This window comes from Anomaloglossus baeobatrachus, chromosome 1 (assembly GCF_048569485.1).
Source record: "Anomaloglossus baeobatrachus isolate aAnoBae1 chromosome 1, aAnoBae1.hap1, whole genome shotgun sequence".
In the NCBI taxonomy this organism is placed as follows: domain Eukaryota; kingdom Metazoa; phylum Chordata; class Amphibia; order Anura; family Aromobatidae; genus Anomaloglossus; species Anomaloglossus baeobatrachus.
The window spans coordinates 384,010,516-384,030,849 of NC_134353.1; the positions used below are offsets into that span (position 1 = coordinate 384,010,516).

The window sequence follows — 20,334 nt, forward strand, 5'->3', positions numbered from 1 at the left end:
CCTTGTCGTAAACTCCTTTCTTCAACATTTTCTCAGACTTACTGCATGTCTCAGGACTCCTACGGCCAGTGGTCTATGCATAGTAAGTAAAATAGCAATGTTAAAGTATGAGTTAATAACACTTAAAACTTAATATGACTAACTGGTATCGATTTTACTAGTCCTCTGCTGAAAAAACTGATTTGATCAAATCTACACTGGAATTAAGATCTCTGCCCCTACATTATGCTGCTCTCAGATTAGGTGGCAAAAACTGGTGACAGATTCCCTTTAGTACATATACAGAATGCTGTTGGTTAACTAGTTTGTACAACACAAATAATAGAAAATGTCGTGCTAATGATGAAGGCCATAAAAAGATGGCCTTCAAAATGTTACATTTACAAATGCAAAATGCTAAAAACACAATGTGCACTGATCACATATACAAGTATGCGAATAAGAGAAAAATGCCTGGAGCCTACGTGACAACAAGAACACATGTTCTGTCTTTTTGAACTTTTTTTATAAACTGCTTCAGGCTTACAAAACCGCAAAGCCATTAAAAGTGACTTGGGCATTCTTCTAGCAGCTTCTGCTTGGAATTAATAAATACAACCTACAGAAAACACCACGATGGCGGAAAAGCTGCTTCAAAATCCCCAGAAAAGACATAAAAACAAAAAGATACAGGCGTTTTCCTAAAGCATCTTTTGCAGGAAATACTCAGCGGATACACTAATATATAATAGACATTGTGCCCTTTTTTAACCCCATTACGACCGCGTTACGTTTTAAAACGGCACTAAAAAAGGGTACTTATTCCTTTCTGCCGTTTTAAAACGGCGGTCGGAAAAAAGGGTCTAGCGCCCCCCAGAGTCAGAAAATTTCCGGGGTCTCAGCTGCCGGGGGTAGCTGAGACCCTGGAGATCATGATTCGGGCCGGTTTTTCCGGTCCCCAGTCACGTGATGACCGGTATACACCGTATACCGATCATCAAGTTATAGTAAATGACCGCGCCGGTAAAAAATCATTTATCTCCCATCTGGCATGATCAAACATGCCAGATGGGAGATAAATCTTTTCCCCGGTTCCCTCCGGTCCCCTCGGTATCCCCAAAGTGCCCCCCCCGACCCCCAACCCCCTCCCGAAAATCCAAGATGGCCGCGCGCATCGGAGAGCACAGCAGCGCGCCGGCCGCATTTACAGTGTTCCTATGGTTTCTGTCGTATGTGCCATAACACATACGACAGAAACCTGCTCCCTAGGCCCTGCCGGGTCCCCCCCTACCCTCCCCCTGGTGTCCCCCGGTGTCCCCCGGTGTCATACATACCGGAGCGCTGATCCCCCGCGGCCCCCTCCTCCTTCTCTGCAGACGCCGGTCACATGTGCCGAGCAGATGACAGCTTCCTGTGTTCAGAGACGCTGGCTGCTGCTCAGCACTGTGCAGCTGTGACCCGGGGAGGGTGGGTGCAGCTTTTTGCACCCACTCTCCTCAAATGGAGGGTCTGCCCTCCTAGAAAATGGGGGATACGTTCCCTGAACGTGTCCCCCATATTCTAGAAGGTCCAGAGGCGACGTGGGACGTCCAAATGGATTATAGTGGATTTTTTTTTTTCTTTTCAATAAATTGGTCAATCAGGGAATGTTTTGGGGAGTGTTTTTTCAAATAAATTTTTTTTTGTTGTCAATTTTTTTTCTTATTACTGTCAATTAGTTATGTCGGGTATCTGATAGACGCCGTGACATAACTAATTGCTGGGCTTGATGCCAGGTGACATTACACACCTGGTATCAACCCCATTCATTACCCCGTTAGCCAACGCACCAGGGCGCGGGATGAGCTGGGGCGAAGCGCCAGAATTGGCGCATCTAATGGATGCGCCACTTCTGGGGCGGCTGCGGCCTGCTATTTTTAGGCTGGGAAGAGTCCAATAACCATGGCTCTTCCCATCCTGAAAATACCAGACCCCAGCTGTCAGCTTCACCTTGGCTGGTGATCTAATTTGGGGGGACCCCACGTTTGTTTGTTTTTTTTAATTATTTATTTATAAATAATTAAAAAAAAAAAAACAGCTTGGGGAGCCCTCCAAATTGATCACCAGACAAGATGAAGCTGTCAGCTGTGGTTTGCAGGCTACAGCTGTCTGCTTTACCCTAGCTGGCTATCAAAAATAGGGGGGACCCCACGTCATTTATTTTAATTTTTTTTTTTTTTTTTGGGCTAAATACAAGGCTAGGCATCCTTTAGTGTCACATGAAAGGCACTAAAGGGCGCCAGCTTAGAATATGCAGGGGGGTGGGACGTTATATATGTTTGACATCTATCCATTCATCCACTGTAGCATTTTACGCTGTGTGCCCACAATCAGGGTTTGCAGCGTTTTGGGCGCAGAGTGTTTTCCCTGCGTCCATAACGCTGCGTTGTGCAGTAGAAGCACAGTGGCAGGATTTTTAGAAATCCCGTGCCCACTGTGTTTCTTTTCTCCGCAGCATAAACCGACCTGTGGCGCAGCTTCCCGAGCCTCAGCATGTCAATTTATGCTGCGGAGATGAGTGTTCTTTGCAGGTAGAATAAAACTAAAGTCCACAGCAGCCTGAACCCAAATCGTGGGCATGGGCAGCTGCGTTCTCCCGTGGACAACACTCACATTTCTGCAGGAGGCTGACACTGTGTACTAGACGCCGTGTCGCTGGATCATGGCCACATAGCCTAAAGGCTACTTTACACGCTGCGATATCGGTCCCGATATCGCTAGTGTGGGTACCCGCCCCCATCTGTTGTGCGACACGGGCAAATCGCTGCCCGTGCCGCACAACATCGCGCAGACGCATCACACATACTTACCTGCCCGGCGACGTCGCTGTGACCGGCGAACCGCCTCCTTTCTAAGGGGGCGGTCCGTGTGGCGTCACAGTGACGTCACTGAGCGGCCGCCCAATAGAAGCGGAGGGGCGGAGATGAGTGGCCGGAACATCCCGCCCACCTTCTTCCTTCCTCATAGCGGCCGGGAGGCAGGTAAGGAGAGGTTCCTCGTTCCTGCGGCGTCACACATAGCGATGTGTGCTGCCGCAGGAGCGACGAACTACATCGTTACTGCTGCAGTAACGATAATCGAGAATGGACCCCCATGTCACCGATGAGCGATTTTGCACGTTTTTGCAACGATGCAAAATCGCTCATCGGTGTCACACGCAGCAACATCGCTAATGCGGCCGGATGTGCGTCACCAATTCCGTGACCCTAACGACTCCGCATTAGCGATGTCGCAGCGTGTAAAGCCCCCTTAACAGTGAGAAATTTGTTGCTACAGCAACATTTTTGTGAAGTACCTGTGGATTCAAAATGCTTACTATACTCCTGAATAAAATCCTTGAGGGGTCCAGTTTCCAAAATGAGGTCACTTGTGGGGGGTTTCTGATGTATAGGTACCCAAGGGGCCCTGCTAATGTGACATGGTGCGCGCAATTTACTTCAACTTTTCCAAAATTCAAATGGTGCTCCTTCCATTCCAAGCCCTCCCATTTATCCAAACAAAGGTTTTTGGCCACATGTGGGGTATCCCTGCGCTCACAAGAAATTAGATAACAACCTGTGGGGTACACGTTTTGTTGTTGCCTCTTGAAAAAGTGAAAAATGTGTCGCTAAATCAACATTTTTGTGAAAAAAATGAAAATTTCAATATGGCAACCTAAGCTTATCAAATTCTGTGAAGTATTCGTGGATTCAAAATGCTCAATATACACCTAGATTAAAGCCTTGAGGGGTCTTATTTCTAGAATGGGGTCACTTGTGGGGGACCTCCACTGCTTAGGCACCTCAGGGGCTCTCCTAATGCAACATGGCGTCCGCTATTGATTCCAGCCAATTTTGCAGTCAAACTGCACTCCTTCTCTTCTGAGCCCTGTAGTGTGCCCAAACAGTTGATTTCCACCACATACAAGATATCAACAAACTCAGGAGAAATTGCGCAATAAATTTCATGGTGATTTATTTCCTGTTACCCTTGTGAAAAAAAAAGCTACCTGGTTGAAGTAACAATTTTGTGGTAAAATTTTATTTTTTTATTTTCATGGCTCAACGTTATAAACTTCTGTAAAGCACCTGGAGGTTCAGGGTACTCACCAAACATCTAGATAAATTCCTTGAGGGGCCTAGTTTCCAATATGGGGTCACTTGTGGTGTTTTTTTGCTGTTTACGTACCTTAGGGGTCCTCCAAATGCGACATGGTGCCTGCAATCTTTTTCAGCCAAATTTCCTTTCCAAAATTCAAATATTGCTCCTTCCGTTCCAAGCCCTCCCATTTCTCCAAACAAAGGTTTCAGACCACAAGTGAGGTATCACCGCGCTCATAAAAAAGTGGGTAACAAACGTTGGGGTCAAATTTTTGGAATTACCTCTTGAAAAAGTGAGAAAATTGATGCTAAAGCAACATTTTTGAGAAAAAAATGAAAATTTTCAATGTGACAACGTAACGTTATCAAAATCTGTGAAGTACTTGTGGATCCAAAATGCTCACTATACCCCTAGATAGAAGCCTTAAGGGGTCTAGTTTCCAAAATGGTGTCACTTGTGAGGGGTTTCTGCTGTTTAGGTACCTTAGCGGACATGTAAATGCAACATGGTGCCCGCAATCTATTTCAGCCAAATTTGCTTTCCAAAATTCAAATATTGCTCCTTCTGTTCCGAGCCCTCCCATTTGTCCAAACAAAGGTTTCTGACCACATGTGGGGTATTGGCGCGCTCATAAGAAAGTGGGGAACAAGTTTTGGGGTTCATTTTGTTGTGTTATTTCTTCTAAAAGTGAATAAATTTGGGGTAGAGCAACATTTTAGGTAAAATTTTATTTTTTGCTTTTTTTCATTCCACTTTGCTTTAGTTCCTGTGAAGCACCTGAAGGGTTAATAAACTTCTTGGATGTGGTTTTGAGTACTTTGAGGGGTGCTGTTTTGAGAATGGTGTCACTTTTAGGTATTTTCTGTCACTTAGGCCTCTCAAAGTCACTTCAAATGTGATGTGGTCCCTAAAAAAATGGTTTTGTGAATTTTGTTGAAAAAATGGGAAATTGCTGATGAACTTTGACCCCTTCTAACTTCCTAACCCCAAAACATTTTGTTTCAGAAATTGCGCTAATGTAAAGTAGACATGTGGGAAATGTTATTTATTAACTGTTTTGTGTGACATAACTCTCTGGGTTAAGGGCATAAAAATTAAAAGTTTGAAAATTGCAAAATTTTCAAAATTTTCATCAAATTTCCGATTTTTTCACAAATAAAAGCAAAAAATATCGTTCTAAATTTATAACTATCATGAAGTACAATATGTCACGAAAAAACAATGTCAGAATCACCGGGATCCGTTGAAGCGTTCCAGAGTTATGACCTCATAAAGTGACACTGGTCAGAATTGCAAAAAATGGCCTGGGCATTAAGGACAAAACTGGCTTCGTCCTTAAGGGGTTAAGCTTTCCCCATCTCTGTGGTTATCTCGTTCAGGTATCCCAAATACAAATGCCAGTTTGCTTTGTCATTAAATTTTGCTTGTTCAGTGTGGGTTGATATAATGGAGCGGACCATCTTGCCACCCACACTCACAATACTGTGTACTGTGGCCAGGCATTAAAGGGAACCTGTCAGCAGATTTGGGGCCTATAAGCTGCGGCCACCACCACCGGGCTCTTATATACAGCATTCTAACATGCTGTATACAAGAGCCCAGGCCGGGGGTATAACATGAAAAACACTTTATAATACTCACCTAACGGTCGCACTGTTGGCCTTATGGGCGTCTCCGTTGTCCGGTGCCAGCACCTCCTGTTTCGGCCATCTTCGTCCTCTTTCTGAAGCCTGGGTGCCTGACGCGTCCTACGTCACACACACTCGCCGGTGCTGCGCAGGCGCACTACAACACTTTGATCTGCCCTGCTGAGGACCTGAATGCCGGCGAGTGTGGATGACGTCGGACCCGTCATGCACCTCGGCTAGAGAAGAAGGAGAACAAAGATGGCCGAAAGAGGCAGCTCCGGCACCAGACAACAGAGACGCCCATCTGATTCAAATCCACCGCAGTGTGACCGTTAGGTGAGTATTATAAAGTGTTTATTACATCCTACACAGCGGCCTTTGCTCTTATATACAGCATGTTAGAATGCTGTATTTAAGAGTACACTGGTGGTGGCCGCAGCTTATAGGTCAAGAAACTGGTGACAAGTTCCTTTAAATGGAGAAACAAGTATAACTGGGAAGAAAGTGCAATAGCCATTTGCAATATAAAAAGAAAAAAAAACACACATTCACTGCTCTGCTTTTCCTTGTATATTGAACAACCCAAGAGATGCCAAAAATTGCAATGGTAGAAAATGACTGAGAAGCTTAAAAAAAGTGCTGCATACCTTGTTGTTAGATGGCGGCATCTTCTGTATAGGCGTAGTACCACGGCTGGGGGCGCAAGAGTCGTCACTACTGTCACTATCACTGTCACTCAGACTCATCCTGAGAAAACAAACAAGAGGACATCCCTTTATTTAACCCCTTCCTGACAAGGCATTTTCCATTCTCACCTCCCTTTCTTCCAAGAGCCACAGCATTTTTTATTTTTCTGTTGATGTAGCCATATGAGCTTGATGATTTACAGGGCGAGCTTTTAATGACACCATATTTCCACAGTTGAGGAATTTAGTTGTTTTTTTTTTTTTTTTACCGCACTATGGCTTTACCGATCGGATTCATTAATTTAATATTTGATAGACTGGACTTTTATGGACCCAGCAATTCCATGTGTGTACTAGTTATTAATTATTTTTCCTTTTGTAAGTGCATTCTGTCCGTATCTACTCTCCCTCCAACCTCCAAGTAGCTGTCATTCACTGCCTGCCTGGGACCAGCACACCTAGACAATCACACACATTAACTCTATTCTACCGCTGTCCTCTGTATCTTGTCTCCACGACACGCACAATGCCACCCGCGAATCAGCTATTGACTCGGTTGCCCCTCTTGTGCATGGCACAGTGTGACGAACCAATGGACAACCCTGGCATTATTACCTCACTTCAAAGCTTTGACAAGTCTCCAGGGTTGCGGAGCATTGATAAAAGAAAATATACTCACAAGATAACTTCACCACATTCAAAAAAGCTATTTTTACATTCAAATCGGCCTTCAGCTCTGCTAAACAGGTCGACTTCACAATTCTCGTATCTTCATTTCACAACCCCAAACAATTGTTCAACATTTTTAACTCTCTTCTCCGACCACCACTGCCCCCTCCGACCTCCCATATCTCTTCAGAAGACTTTGCCGCACATTTTAAAAATAAAATCGACCAAACAATACAAGTCTTTTTGTTCAATTGCCACAATCCTTATGTATAACAGACTAATGCCACTCCCCTATAACCTTCCACCTCAACAACACTGAAGGAGAGTTTACTCATCTCCTCTCCAAATCACACTTCACCACTTCTGCACTTGACCCGATCCCATTACACTTCCTCCCCAACCTCACCACCACGCTCATCTCTTCAACCATACGCTAACTTCTGGTACCTTCCTTTCTGCTTTCAAACATGCCATAATCACACCTATCCTGAAAAAGCTATCCCTCAACCAGACTTCTACATTCAACTATCGACACATATGCCTGTCTGGTGCGCTTCAAAACTCCTCAAACAGCATGTCCATGCTGAACTTTCCTCCCCCCTTATATCTAACTCACTCTTCAACAACCTAAAATCTGATGCCCATTCCCACCATTCCACCAAAACTGCCCTGACCAAAATTATGAACAACTTATGGAATTAGTCACTGCCAAAGCAACAGACAATTCTCTATACTTCTCCTTCTAGACCTGTCCTCTGCCTTTGACACAACTGACCACTCCCTCCTATTACAGATCCTCTCTGTCAGAGACCTTACTCTCTCCTGGATCTCCGCATACCTTTCGAAATGCATATTTATCATCTCCCACACAACCTCATCATACCGCACTCTCTCTTTGTCGGTGTCCTTCAAGGTTCTGTCTTGGGACCCTTACTCTTCTCAGTCTATATCGTTGGCCTGACACAACTCAAAGTCCCATGGCTTCCTGTACCATCTATATGATGATGACACTCAGATCTACCTCTCTGGCCCAGATGTCACCTCTTTATTGTCCAAAATCCTTCTTCATTCGCAATGTTGTGGTACTGTTGATCAATTGCTAGGTGTCTTCTTGGTCTCATGATGTCAAAATGTGACCAGCATGATCAGGAGGACATTTTACCAATTCTAATTTAACCCCAAAATGTATTGGGAGATTCAAACAGCGGTTATTTTGCTATTAAGGTCTTTGTTAGGGAACAGAAAATTGTGCAAAAAGTACTGAAACACTGAACAGTTAGACAAGTGCATCCAAAAGTTTAGAGGTGATAATAAGTTCACCTGAAAAGGTTAGAGGGCATTTTAGGATCATTCTGAAATTATACCAGAAAGCCAAATATGCCAATCTTTTGTCAGTAGTATAAGTCAGATTACGAAGACATCAGTGAACAGACAGTGTGGTAGAGCAGAGCTGACAGTGCTATGAGAAGAGGAGAACTCATATAAGGGTTTGTAATGTGACAAACCTAAATTCACCTGCACTGCCCCTCCCCCCATGCAGATGTTGTCCTTGGTAGCAAGGACAACATCTGCAAGGAGTTTGAATGTTCTTCACATGTTTGTATGGGTTTCATCTGGGTTCTCTGGTTTCCTCACACACTCCAAAGATATAGTGATAGGGAATTTAGAATGTGCGCCCCAAAGGCGATAGTGATGATGATTTCTGTAATGCTCTGTGCAACATGATGATGCTGTATAAACAATGCATAATAATAATAATAATAATTCAGGTTAGACCAGAAGATCACAGCTGTATCATTCCATCTCAAACACTGAGAAATCTGCTCTAAGCTATGGTGGAGACTTCTTGGTCTTTGAATGTTGCTGCCTGTTTATGATTGGTCAGCATTCTATACAGGGAGAAAAAAAACACGCCCCCTGTGGAAACTATCTGATAAGTCGAAGAGGGTGTTAACAAAAATTAACTCATTAGGTGTAAAATACTATGATTGTAAATATCTGCGCAATGGACAAATAAATGAATAAAATGTTTTATTCTGCTCTGCCACTACTATTACATCCTGTGTCCAGTTTAACATTAAAAATTTGAACGATCCTTTTATATGTTTTTTTTTACATTAGAAACTGATATGTCCTGTACACCACAACAATTTGGTATGAAAAAGATTTTAGTTGTGTGCGAGCACTGTTTTACAAATGACGTGGTTTTTCTAAAGCTCTTTACTATAAAACTGAAGATATGGAAGGTTTCTATTGTCATAGTGATGAAATCCAAATAATTAGTGATGCCTTTTGATGAATTTTGGTTTTTTTGTCTATTTTCAGATCGAACTTTTTTTTTTTTAAGGTTTAAAATATAAAAGAAGAAAAATTTCACAGTCCAAAGATTTTTTTTTGTGCAAATCCCAAAAATAACAATTTGGAAAGAGCAGGAAATGGTTAATATCCTGGGACACATAGCAATAAAGAAGTGGAGGAAAGATTTTCTAATCACTGGTATTACTTACCGAGAATCACGACCTGCCGTTTTATTCTTTACTGCTGCCTCATCACCGCCTGAACTGTCATCATCCGACTCTTCTGACTGAAGACCTTCTACCATAGACCGTAAAGGACCTACAAGCAGAACCAAAAGCAAAAATACATGGTTATTTTTGCCATTTTAAACAATATCTATGGTTTACACATGTGACCTATTTAAAGGAAGTAATTTGACTTAGTGCTGCTTTTTAGGCCCCTTCCACATGTCCGTTAAAAATAACACGTGTGGCGCATTCCCTTTTGACCATCCGTGTGTGTTGTCCACGTGCTCCCCAAAAAACGGATGACACTGAACTGATTTTTTCTATGTGTTAAAGATGTGCATTGATAGATAGATATTACACCTATAAAGCAAATAAATAAATCATTGAAAAAAACAATGTGGGTTCCCCCTTATTTTTTATAACCAGCAAGAAACCCCCCTTCCCAGCCTAAAAATACCAGCACACCTAAGATGCATCAATTCTGGAGCTTTGCCTTAGCTCTTCTCGAATTTCCTGGTGCGGTAGCAATCGAGGTAATGGTTTATGGGGTTGATGTCAGCTGTGTAGTATCAGCTGGCATCAAGCACTGGTGCTAGTAATGAAGAGATGTCTATCAGACACCCCCATTACACAATAATTAAAAAAAAAAAAGAAAGATACACAAAAAAAATATTTATTTCAATAAACAGCACCACGAAACTTTCCTTTGTTTATAAAAAAAACCCAAACAAAAACATGCAGCTCCACTGAGTCCAAGGAATCCGCCTTGATCCAAAAAAGGATATCTGAACAAAACAAACATACAGACACTGAAAAATAAAAGAAGATACTAAAGGGTGCTTTACATGCTGCGACATCGTTAGCGATCTCGTTAGCGATGTAACACGCCAGCCAGATCGCACATACGATTTGCCGAGATCGCACATGTGACTGGCGCTACAAAAATGACCTATGTGCGATCTCGGCAAATCTTATCTGCGATCTGGCGTGTCACATCGTTAACGAGATCGCTAGCGAGGTCGCAGCGTGTAAAGCACCCTTTACCCTTGTTCACCACAAAAAATTCCCAGCTGGTCCGACATAGTCCACGGATTCTGATGAACAAAGTCTATGGAGCATTGCTCTGACAGTCCATAGATTTTGCTTACAGGCAATTCTGGGTTACGCTGCGCTGCATGAAACCTGGTGCCTCTGATGAGCGGTGACATCCACAGACTGTTTCTCAGAATCCCTGGACCATGTTGAACTATCTGGGATTTCTTTTTCTTTTGAATAAAGTGGTAAACGAGGGTAAGTGTCTTGTTTTATTTCTCTGTTTGTATATTTGTGGTTTTTTTCCAGATATCCTGGATTACTACGGATTTGGTGGAATATGGCGGATTTCCTGGGCTATGGTGGAGCTGCATGTTTTTAATACAATTGTAAACGAGGGAATGTTTCGGGGAGTCTTTATTGACAAATTATTTTGTGTCTTTTTTTTTTTATTACTGGTTTAGTAATGGGGGTGTCTGACAGCTCTACATTACTAACACCAGGGCTTGATGCCAGCTGACATCAACCCCAAAACAATTACCTCAATTTTCAACGCACCAGGGCAATCAGGGAGGGACAGAGGCAAAGTGACAGAACTGGAGCATTTCATGTAATGCGCCATTTCTGGGGCGGCTGCAGGCTAATATTTTTAGGCTGGGAAGGGACCAATAACCATGGACCTTTCCATACTAATACCAGCCCCCAGCTGTCTGGTGTACCTTTGCTGGTTATTAGAAATGCAGGTGATTTTTTTAAAAAAATATTTCAATTATTTATTTGGCTAATAGCTGGAAAATCTATCATCTTTAACACAAAGAAACCTTTAAATTTTTTGAATGCATTTAATTATGGTTGGTGTCACACAGATGGTACACACATGCCAGATGGATGTCATCCGTGTGCTGGACATGTTTTTCACAGACCCACAGACTTCTATTGGCCCTTGTCATTCCTGGCTGACAGTAAAAAATCGGACATGTCTCTGTGTGGATGACATAGATGCATGTGTGGTTCACACCTACGCATGGTCCATGTGAAAACATGGAGGTGTCAAAATCAACACAGATTTTAATGAGTATGCATGTGAAGGTGTCTCCAGGAAGTGTGAAACCGAACACCACCCATACTGGAAACATAGAGCTGTGAAGGGAGCCTAAGGCTATGTTCACACAGTGCATCTTGTACTGCGTTTTTGAGGTCCCAAAGATGCACCTAAATGCATGCATTTCCATCCCCCAGCAAAGTCTATGAGATTTCTATTTTGCTGTGCACACTGGGCATCTTTTTTTTGGCAGCGTTTTTGAAGATTCAGCATGTCAATTCTTTTCATGTTTTTCCAGCATTTTGAGCTCTTCCAGTCAATAGATTTGACTTAAAAAAACCATATTGGGTAAAATGTGGTAAAAACGCGTCAAAAACGCATGAGTCTTTTTATGCGTTTTTGGGGCCAAAAATGCATGCATCTTTGTAGTTACAAAAGAGGCACTGTGTGAACATAGCCTTAATGAAGCTGTAGTAGGGGAAAAAGGCGCAATAGGGTCTTACCCAGTATGAGGGTGGAAAGACAAGACAGAGATACACTCACCTGATGAGGTTGTGCCAGTCACAACCCCTAATGATAGCCTGTGAGTGCCTGGTGGTTTAGCAGCAGCCCCGGAGGAGGTTTCAGTGATATACAGGTAGAGGAGAAAACCGGGTTTATGCCGCGCTAGAAACCACTCATGCGTGTAGATTAAAAAGATTTCTTTTTATTATACAGGTCTACGCATTTCAGAGACATCCGTCTCCTTCCTCAGGAAAAGAAGGATTTCTTTTCCTGAGGAAGGAGACGGATATCTCTGAAACGCGTAGAACTGTATAATAAAAGAAATCTTCACCTCCCACATACAATCTCTTGCCCGCACCTGCCGCTTGCACCTCAAGAACATCTCTAGAATCCGCCCCTTTCTCACTATGGAAACGACAAAAACCCTCACCGTGGCCCTGATCCACTCTCGCCTTGACTACTGTAACTCTCTATTAATTGGTCTCCCCCTAACTAGACTCTCCCCTCTACAGTCCATCCTTAATGCAGCAGCCAGGGTCACCTATCTGGCTAACCGCTACTCGAATGCCTCTGCTCTGTGCCAGTCATTGCACTGGCTGCCCATATATCATAGGATCCAATTCAAATTGCTTGTTCTCACCCACAAAGCTCTCCACAGTGCGGCACCCCCCTACATCTCCACCCTCCTCTCTGTCTATCACCCCACCCGTTCTCTACGCTCTGCAAACGACTTTCGACTAACATCCACACTAATTCGAACCTCCCACTCCCGGATCCAAGACTTCTTCCGAGCTGCACCAACCCTCTGGAATGCTCTACCCCAAGAAGTTAGGACAAATCACAACTTATTCAGCTTCAGACGCTCCCTAAAGACGCATCTTTTTAGGGCGGCCTATCACACTCCCTAATCAGATTCGATTCACATAGTCCCTATACAACTTCTCACAACATAACTCCACATCAAACTCCATGGCACCCAAAGGCATCTCAAGGCTCTGGCCCACTGGTCGAGGAAACCATTATCTATCCCCCATTTCCGTGAGATGGCTGGATTGTCATTGTAAATAAGCACTTGTGCCTTGCCCCTCCCCCCCCCCATCTCATTGTAGATTGTAAGCTCTCACAAGCAGGGTTGTGTTTTTTCTTTTTTTTCCTCTAAATATTGTATTTCTATATGATCCTCCTGAATTGTAAAGCGCTGCGGAATATGTTGGCGCTATAGAAATAAAGATTATTATTATTATCTATTATCGCATCAGTGGTTTCTAGCGCGGCATAAACCCGGTTTTCTCCTCTACCTGTATACAACATAGCCTTAATGACAGTTCAAAGGGTTATTAAATAAATGAAAACCATCACCTAGGTTATGTGCACATGGTGTCTTATTCAGGCAGATTCTGTCCTGAATTGCCTGAAAAAGGACCTCAAAAGTGCCCCATAAAATGAATACAATGCACAGCAATGTCAAACCAACTTGCAGTGCACATGTTCCTTCTCTTAACTGTTTCAGGGTTCAGAAAACGTGAAGTAGCAACATTTTGATTCTTCGTGTGGTTCCGTTTGTTAGTCGCCCATTCTCTTTACTTCCCAGTATAAAGTAAAAGACGTTGCAAAGCAACCTCAGGAAAATGACACTGGGTGCACAACGCTAAGATACCGTACGTTTTTCTCTTAACCTATTCCTGCATTAGGATATGAATTAATTTCTTTATGAAGGAGTCCATGAGTGTGGAGGAGGAGGCTCAGGAACTGAGATATAGCAGGATTTGTGTCCAACAGCCATAAGTTGCAGCTGAGCTCTGGAAGCAACTGTTAAAGCGGTAACCGTTATTTTTCTTTCATAAATCAATATTACACATGAAAATAAGCAACTTTGTAGTATATCTTATCAGACAAATCTGCTTCTTTCTCCACCAGAATGGATCAGTCATTATCAAAATTCTCAATTCTGGGGTAAAATCTGTATTCAGTGAAGACTTTCCTATTACTGAGAGAGGAGATGGATGAGAAGTAGATAAAAGAAACCCCAATGAGGGGGCGGAGCTCTGCCTCTAGCTCCTCCCTTGGCCTCTAGATCCGCTCCTCCTCCATCTACATACAATCTCATCAGTATAACTGCCATCTCCCTGAATACAGATTTCATCTCAGAATTGAGAATTTTGATAATAACTGAAGCAAATGTCTGATGAGATATATTACAAAGCTCCTTATTTTCAAGTGCACTATTGATTTCTGAAAATTAAAACGACGGTTACACTTTAACAATTTTGATGTTGCTGTCAATTTTTGACAGCATCATTTAAAAATGCACTCCTATAATGTTTTGACTGCAGACAGTGTGCACTGTCAGGATTCTATGGTGCCAGGAGTGGGTGATTGCATGACCGCAAATAGATTTGCATACTTCCAGCCAAATCCTGTTTAGACATGTCTAGTCTAGTTCAATTTGTTTACATTGACTGAGGCCGTGCACGTCTAGTTGGCACGTGATCGCATGTATGCAAATTATTTATTTGTGGTCATGCGTCCGGCACCGGAGAATCTTGACAGCGCACACTATGAAGAAGACAGCAGACTTAAGCCCCAAGCTTGGAGAACCTCTATTAAATCTGTGTTTACGTGCATGTAGTATAGTGCGAGTGTATTAATATACTCACCTACCACCACTTTCTCTGGAATCCATCGCCGATCAGCTCCTCTTTTCAGTGATGTCCCCACTCTTCAGACTATCTGGGTCAAAATGTGCTCTGTGCGTGAGCTAGAAGTCTCTTTTACAATGTAAATCTATGGAGAGTTATAGCGCCCTATAGGCTTACATTGTAAAAGCCACTTCTGGGTCAGGTAGAGCGTAACATGACCTGGAGGAGTCTGCAGAGCGGTGATGTCACTGAAAGAGAAGCTGAACGGCGCTCGATCCCGGTGAATGAGGCGGTATGTGAGTATATTAACACATACACACTACATGCATACGTACACAGATTTAATGACTAAAAGAATAAAAGACTTAATGGGAGGGTTTCTTTAAATGGAACAAATGCTGGTGCGTGTGAACACCAGCTCCCATCAGACACCAACGATGTGATCGCAAGGCAACAATGAGTTACTATGGCAGTTGGGGATAAAATGAAAACTCCCATGACTGCCATCTTGGTACTCCTGTAAAGTTCAGCCAAATGCAAAATGCTATGTATGGAGGAAAACTAAAGGGGGCTTTACACGCTACGATATCATTAATGTTTTATCGTCAGGGTCACGTCGTTAGTGACGCACATCCGGTGTCATTAACGGTATTGCAGCGTGTAACACTTACCAGCTACCTTAAACGTCCTCCAAAGTGGTGAAAATCGTTCACCACGGAGAGGTCGTCCTAAAACCAAAAATTGTTAAAAGGTTGTTTATAGATGTTGTTCCTCGTTCCTGCGGCAGCACACATCGCAAGAACGAGGAACCTCACCTTACCTGCATCCCGCCCGCAATGAGGAAGGAAGGAGGTGGGCGGGATGTTCGTCCTGCTCATCTCCGCCCCTCCGCTTTGAATGGCCGGCTGCTTAGTGACGTCGCGGTGACGCCGAACGCACCTCCCCCTGAGGGAGGGATTGTTCGGCAGTCACAGCGACGCCACCGACAAGGTAAGTGCGTGTGACGCTGCCGTAGCGATAATGTTCGCTGCGGCAGCGATAACACGATATCGCATGCACGACGGGGGCGGGTGCTTTTACGTACGATATCGCTAGCAATTGCTAGAAATATCGTAGCGTGTAAAGCCCTCTTAAAACTACACATCACCCTGAAAACACCATCCCCACCATCAAACACGGTGGTGGCAGCATCATGCTGAGAGGTTGCCTTTCTTCAACACGGACAGGGAAGCTGGTCAGAGTTGATGAGAAGGTGGATGGTGCTAACTATAGAGTAATCCTGGACGGAAAAAAAAAAAAAAAAAAAGCACCCCCAAAAAATCCTGATCATTAAAGGGTTAAAACAAGATTATCATACCTTGACTGTGGTTCTGTGAAGGTTCAAAGTCTGACTCGGAGCTGGAGTCCGAACTTGAGCTGCTGTTTGACGGACTTGATGGAACAGACTAGAAACATCACAAAGAGAAAAGATTAAGTGGAAGCACAGAGTAACAACTAAGCCATAAACAAATCAAAATGTCATAACTGCTTCAACTCTAAATAAAGTAGAAAACATACGGCCAGGAATCATGTACCATTGTTCCCCTTCTTATGAGAACATTACACATTGCTGCCCATGACAGAAAGGCTTTCCTTATGTTAGAACTTTAATTGAAAATCTCTACATCTTTGTGCAAAAGTATCTTTGTGAAAAAATGCTGCAAGGTGTGCTTTCAAAAATAGAAGTCTGTCTAGGATGATAAGACGATAAGGATTTGCACTAAACTACATGACATGATGTGTGGGTAGTTCTCCAAGATGTTTGGAACAACCTCCCTGCTGAGTTTCTATAAAAACGGTGTACAAGTGTACGTAGAAGAATTGAAGACGAAGGTCGGCCACACCAAGTATTGAGTTCAGTTAGATTTCTCTTCTGTTCATTTGCTTTGCATTTTGTTAATTGATAAAAATTAACTATTAACACTTCTAATTTTGAAAGGATAAGGATTCTTAATTTGCAGCATCATAAAACCTCATTAAACACAGCCATAATAAATATGTCTCTTATATTAAAGGAAAAAAATGAAAAAACCTTCAAAGCTGATAACCATTAAAAATTAAGTGAAAAAATGATGACAATCTTTGTGACTACTTTAGACTTCCTATCGGGTATGGTTTCACACAAATTCACCAAAGCTCTTCTTTGTCATCATTTCTCGGGCAATTTTCCGAGTTTTTTTTTTTTTTTTTTTTGCAAATTTTCTTCCGAGAGCCGTAATTTTTTTATGTTTCCGTCAATCTTGCCATACGAGAGCTCGTGTGTTTCGGGATGAGCTGTACTTTTAAGTGAAACCATGATTTTACCATATAGTGTACTGGAAAAAATAAAAAAAATTCCAAGTGCAGATAAACTGCAAAAAAAGTGCGATTGCATGATTGTTTTTGGGATATTTGATTCACAGTGTTCATTATATGGTAAACCTGATGTGTGGGTGTGATGTCTCAGATCGATACGAGTTCGTAGACACCAAACATGTATAGGTTTACTTTTATCTATGGGATTAAAAAAAAATTACCAAGTTTGTCCCAAAAAAGTAGGGCACTTTGCGGCGACCAAAAAACGTAATTTTGGCATTTGGAATTTATTTTAGCAACTACGCTGTTTACCGATCAGATTGATTTTATAATTTTGATAGATTGGGCATGTGTGAACGTGGCGAAACCAAATGTGTAAATTTTTTTAACCCTTTAATTTTCAATGAGGCGAATGGGGGTTGATTTGAACTTTTAGATTTTTTTTTTAATTTAAAACTTTTTTTTAAATTTATTTTACTAGTCTTTCTAGGTGGCTAAAAGGATCAGCAGTCTGATCACTTGTTCATTTCTGTAGATCAGAGCTGCACAGCTCTGATCTGATGAAATGCTGCTTTCCTCTTACAGCCAGTATTCTGCCGGGTGTAACAGGAAGTGAGTCATGATAGCTACATAAGTCATCACATGACCCTGTGCTACCATGGCAACCATCGGCTTCTCGTGGTCACGTCACGTGACTTGCCATGGCGGCGGGCATTTACATCGCACTGTCACAATTTGACAGCGCGATCCAAGGGGTTAACACGTGCGGATGGATAGTGGATCCACCCGCGCCTGAAAGCTACACGTCAGCTGTTCAAATCAGCTGATCTGTGCGGGACTGACCGCCAGCTGCCCTCAGCATCTGGCGGTGATTACCCCGATATGAGCCATGATGTATGTCATGTATTGTGATGAGGTTAAAGGCATTGGCTACTGAGGACACCATTTTTCTTTTCTCTGGTTAACATGATACAGAGATATTTTTACTCTGACTTCATATGAAAGTCTTTTTCTGGAAAAATGTGGTTTGCTACACTGTATGCTGCATTATTCAGATAACCTACATGTAAGCATTGTAATAAGGAGCTGCTGACTGTGCATTACCATTGAGCCTTCTACATACAACTTAGCCTGTGCACTCAAGAACTGTTTAACTAACACACAGTGCTTATGATTTAGAGCGCATAGCTGCAGCTGCACTGTAATATTACAGTTCCAGGAGAGGAGGAGAGCTGCACTGTAATGATATTATAGATCCAGGAGAGGAGGAGAGCTGCACTGTAATGACAATATAGATTCAGGAGAGGAGGAGAGCTGCACTGTAATGACATTATAGATTCAGGAGAGGAGGAGAGCTGCACTGTAATGACATTATAGATTCAGGAGAGGAGGAGAGCTGCACTGTAATGACAATATAGATTCAGGAGAGGAGGAGAGCTGCACTGTAATGACAATATAGATTCAGGAGAGGAGGAGAGCTGCACTGTAATGACATTATAGATTCAGGAGAGGAGGAGAGCTGCACTGTAATGACATTATAGATTCAGGAGAGGAGGAGAGCTGCACTGTAATGACATTATAGATTCAGGAGAGGAGGAGAGCTGCACTGTAATGACATTATAGATTCAGGAGAGGAGGAGAGCTGCACTGTAATGACAATATAGATTCAGGAGAGGAGGAGAGCTGCACTGTAATGACATTATAGATTCAGGAGAGGAGGAGAGCTGCACTGTAATGACATTATAGATTCAGGAGAGGAGGAGAGCTGCACTGTAATGACAATATAGATTCAGGAGAGGAGGAGAGCTGCACTGTAATGACAATATAGATTCAGGAGAGGAGGAGAGCTGCACTGTAATGACATTATAGATTCAGGAGAGGAGGAGAGCTGCACTGTAATGACATTATAGATTCAGGAGAGGAGGAGAGCTGCACTGTAATGACATTATAGATTCAGGAGAGGAGGAGAGCTGCACTGTAATGACATTATAGATTCAGGAGAGGAGGAGAGCTGCACTGTAATGACAATATAGATTCAGGAGAGGAGGAGAGCTGCACTGTAATGACATTATAGATTCAGGAGAGGAGGAGAGCTGCACTGTAATGACATTATAGATTCAGGAGAGGAGGAGAGCTGCACTGTAATGATATTACAGATTCAGGAGAGGAGGAGAGCTGCACTGTAATGACACAGATTCAGGAGAGGAGGAGAGGTGCACTGTAATGACATTATAGATCCAGGAGAGGAGGAGAGCTGCACTGTAATGACATTATAGATTCAGGAGAGGAGGAGAGCTGCACTGTAATGACATTATAGATTCAGGAGAGGAGGAGAGCTGCACTGTAATGATATTATAGATTCAGGAGAGGAGGAGAGCTGCACTGTAATGACATTATAGATTCAGGAGAGGAGGAGAGCTGCACTGTAATGATATTATAGATTCAGGAGAGGAGGAGAGCTGCACTGTAATGATATTATAGATTCAGGAGAGGAGGAGAGCTGCACTGTAATGACATTATAGATTCAGGAGAGGAGGAGAGCTGCACTGTAATGACATTATAGATTCAGGAGAGGAGGAGAGCTGCACTGTAATGACATTATAGATTCAGGAGAGGAGGAGAGCTGCACTGTAATGACAATATAGATTCAGGAGAGGAGGAGAGCTGCACTGTAATGACATTATAGATTCAGGAGAGGAGGAGAGCTGCACTGTAATGACATTATAGATTCAGGAGAGGAGGAGAGCTGCACTGTAATGACAATATAGATTCAGGAGAGGAGGAGAGCTGCACTGTAATGACAATATAGATTCAGGAGAGGAGGAGAGCTGCACTGTAATGACATTATAGATTCAGGAGAGGAGGAGAGCTGCACTGTAATGACAATATAGATTCAGGAGAGGAGGAGAGCTGCACTGTAATGACAATATAGATTCAGGAGAGGAGGAGAGCTGCACTGTAATGACATTATAGATTCAGGAGAGGAGGAGAGCTGCACTGTAATGACATTATAGATTCAGGAGAGGAGGAGAGCTGCACTGTAATGACATTATAGATTCAGGAGAGGAGGAGAGCTGCACTGTAATGACATTATAGATTCAGGAGAGGAGGAGAGCTGCACTGTAATGACAATATAGATTCAGGAGAGGAGGAGAGCTGCACTGTAATGACATTATA

The 20,334-nt window shown here is 42.9% G+C and overlaps 1 protein-coding gene across 3 annotated transcripts in view; it reads right to left on the reverse strand.

The window, feature by feature from the left end:
* Positions 1-20,334, reverse strand: part of MLLT1 (MLLT1 super elongation complex subunit) — a 121,908-nt gene that overhangs the window by 21,827 nt on the left and 79,747 nt on the right. For all 3 annotated transcript variants that reach the window (XM_075352533.1, XM_075352532.1, XM_075352531.1), the window contains exons 7-10: positions 16,181-16,268; positions 9,589-9,697; positions 6,374-6,473; positions 2-73 (exon numbers count right to left, since the gene is read on the reverse strand). In XM_075352533.1, the coding sequence (XP_075208648.1) occupies positions 2-73; positions 6,374-6,473; positions 9,589-9,697; positions 16,181-16,268 (369 nt within the window). The remainder of the gene's footprint in view (position 1; positions 74-6,373; positions 6,474-9,588; positions 9,698-16,180; positions 16,269-20,334) is intronic.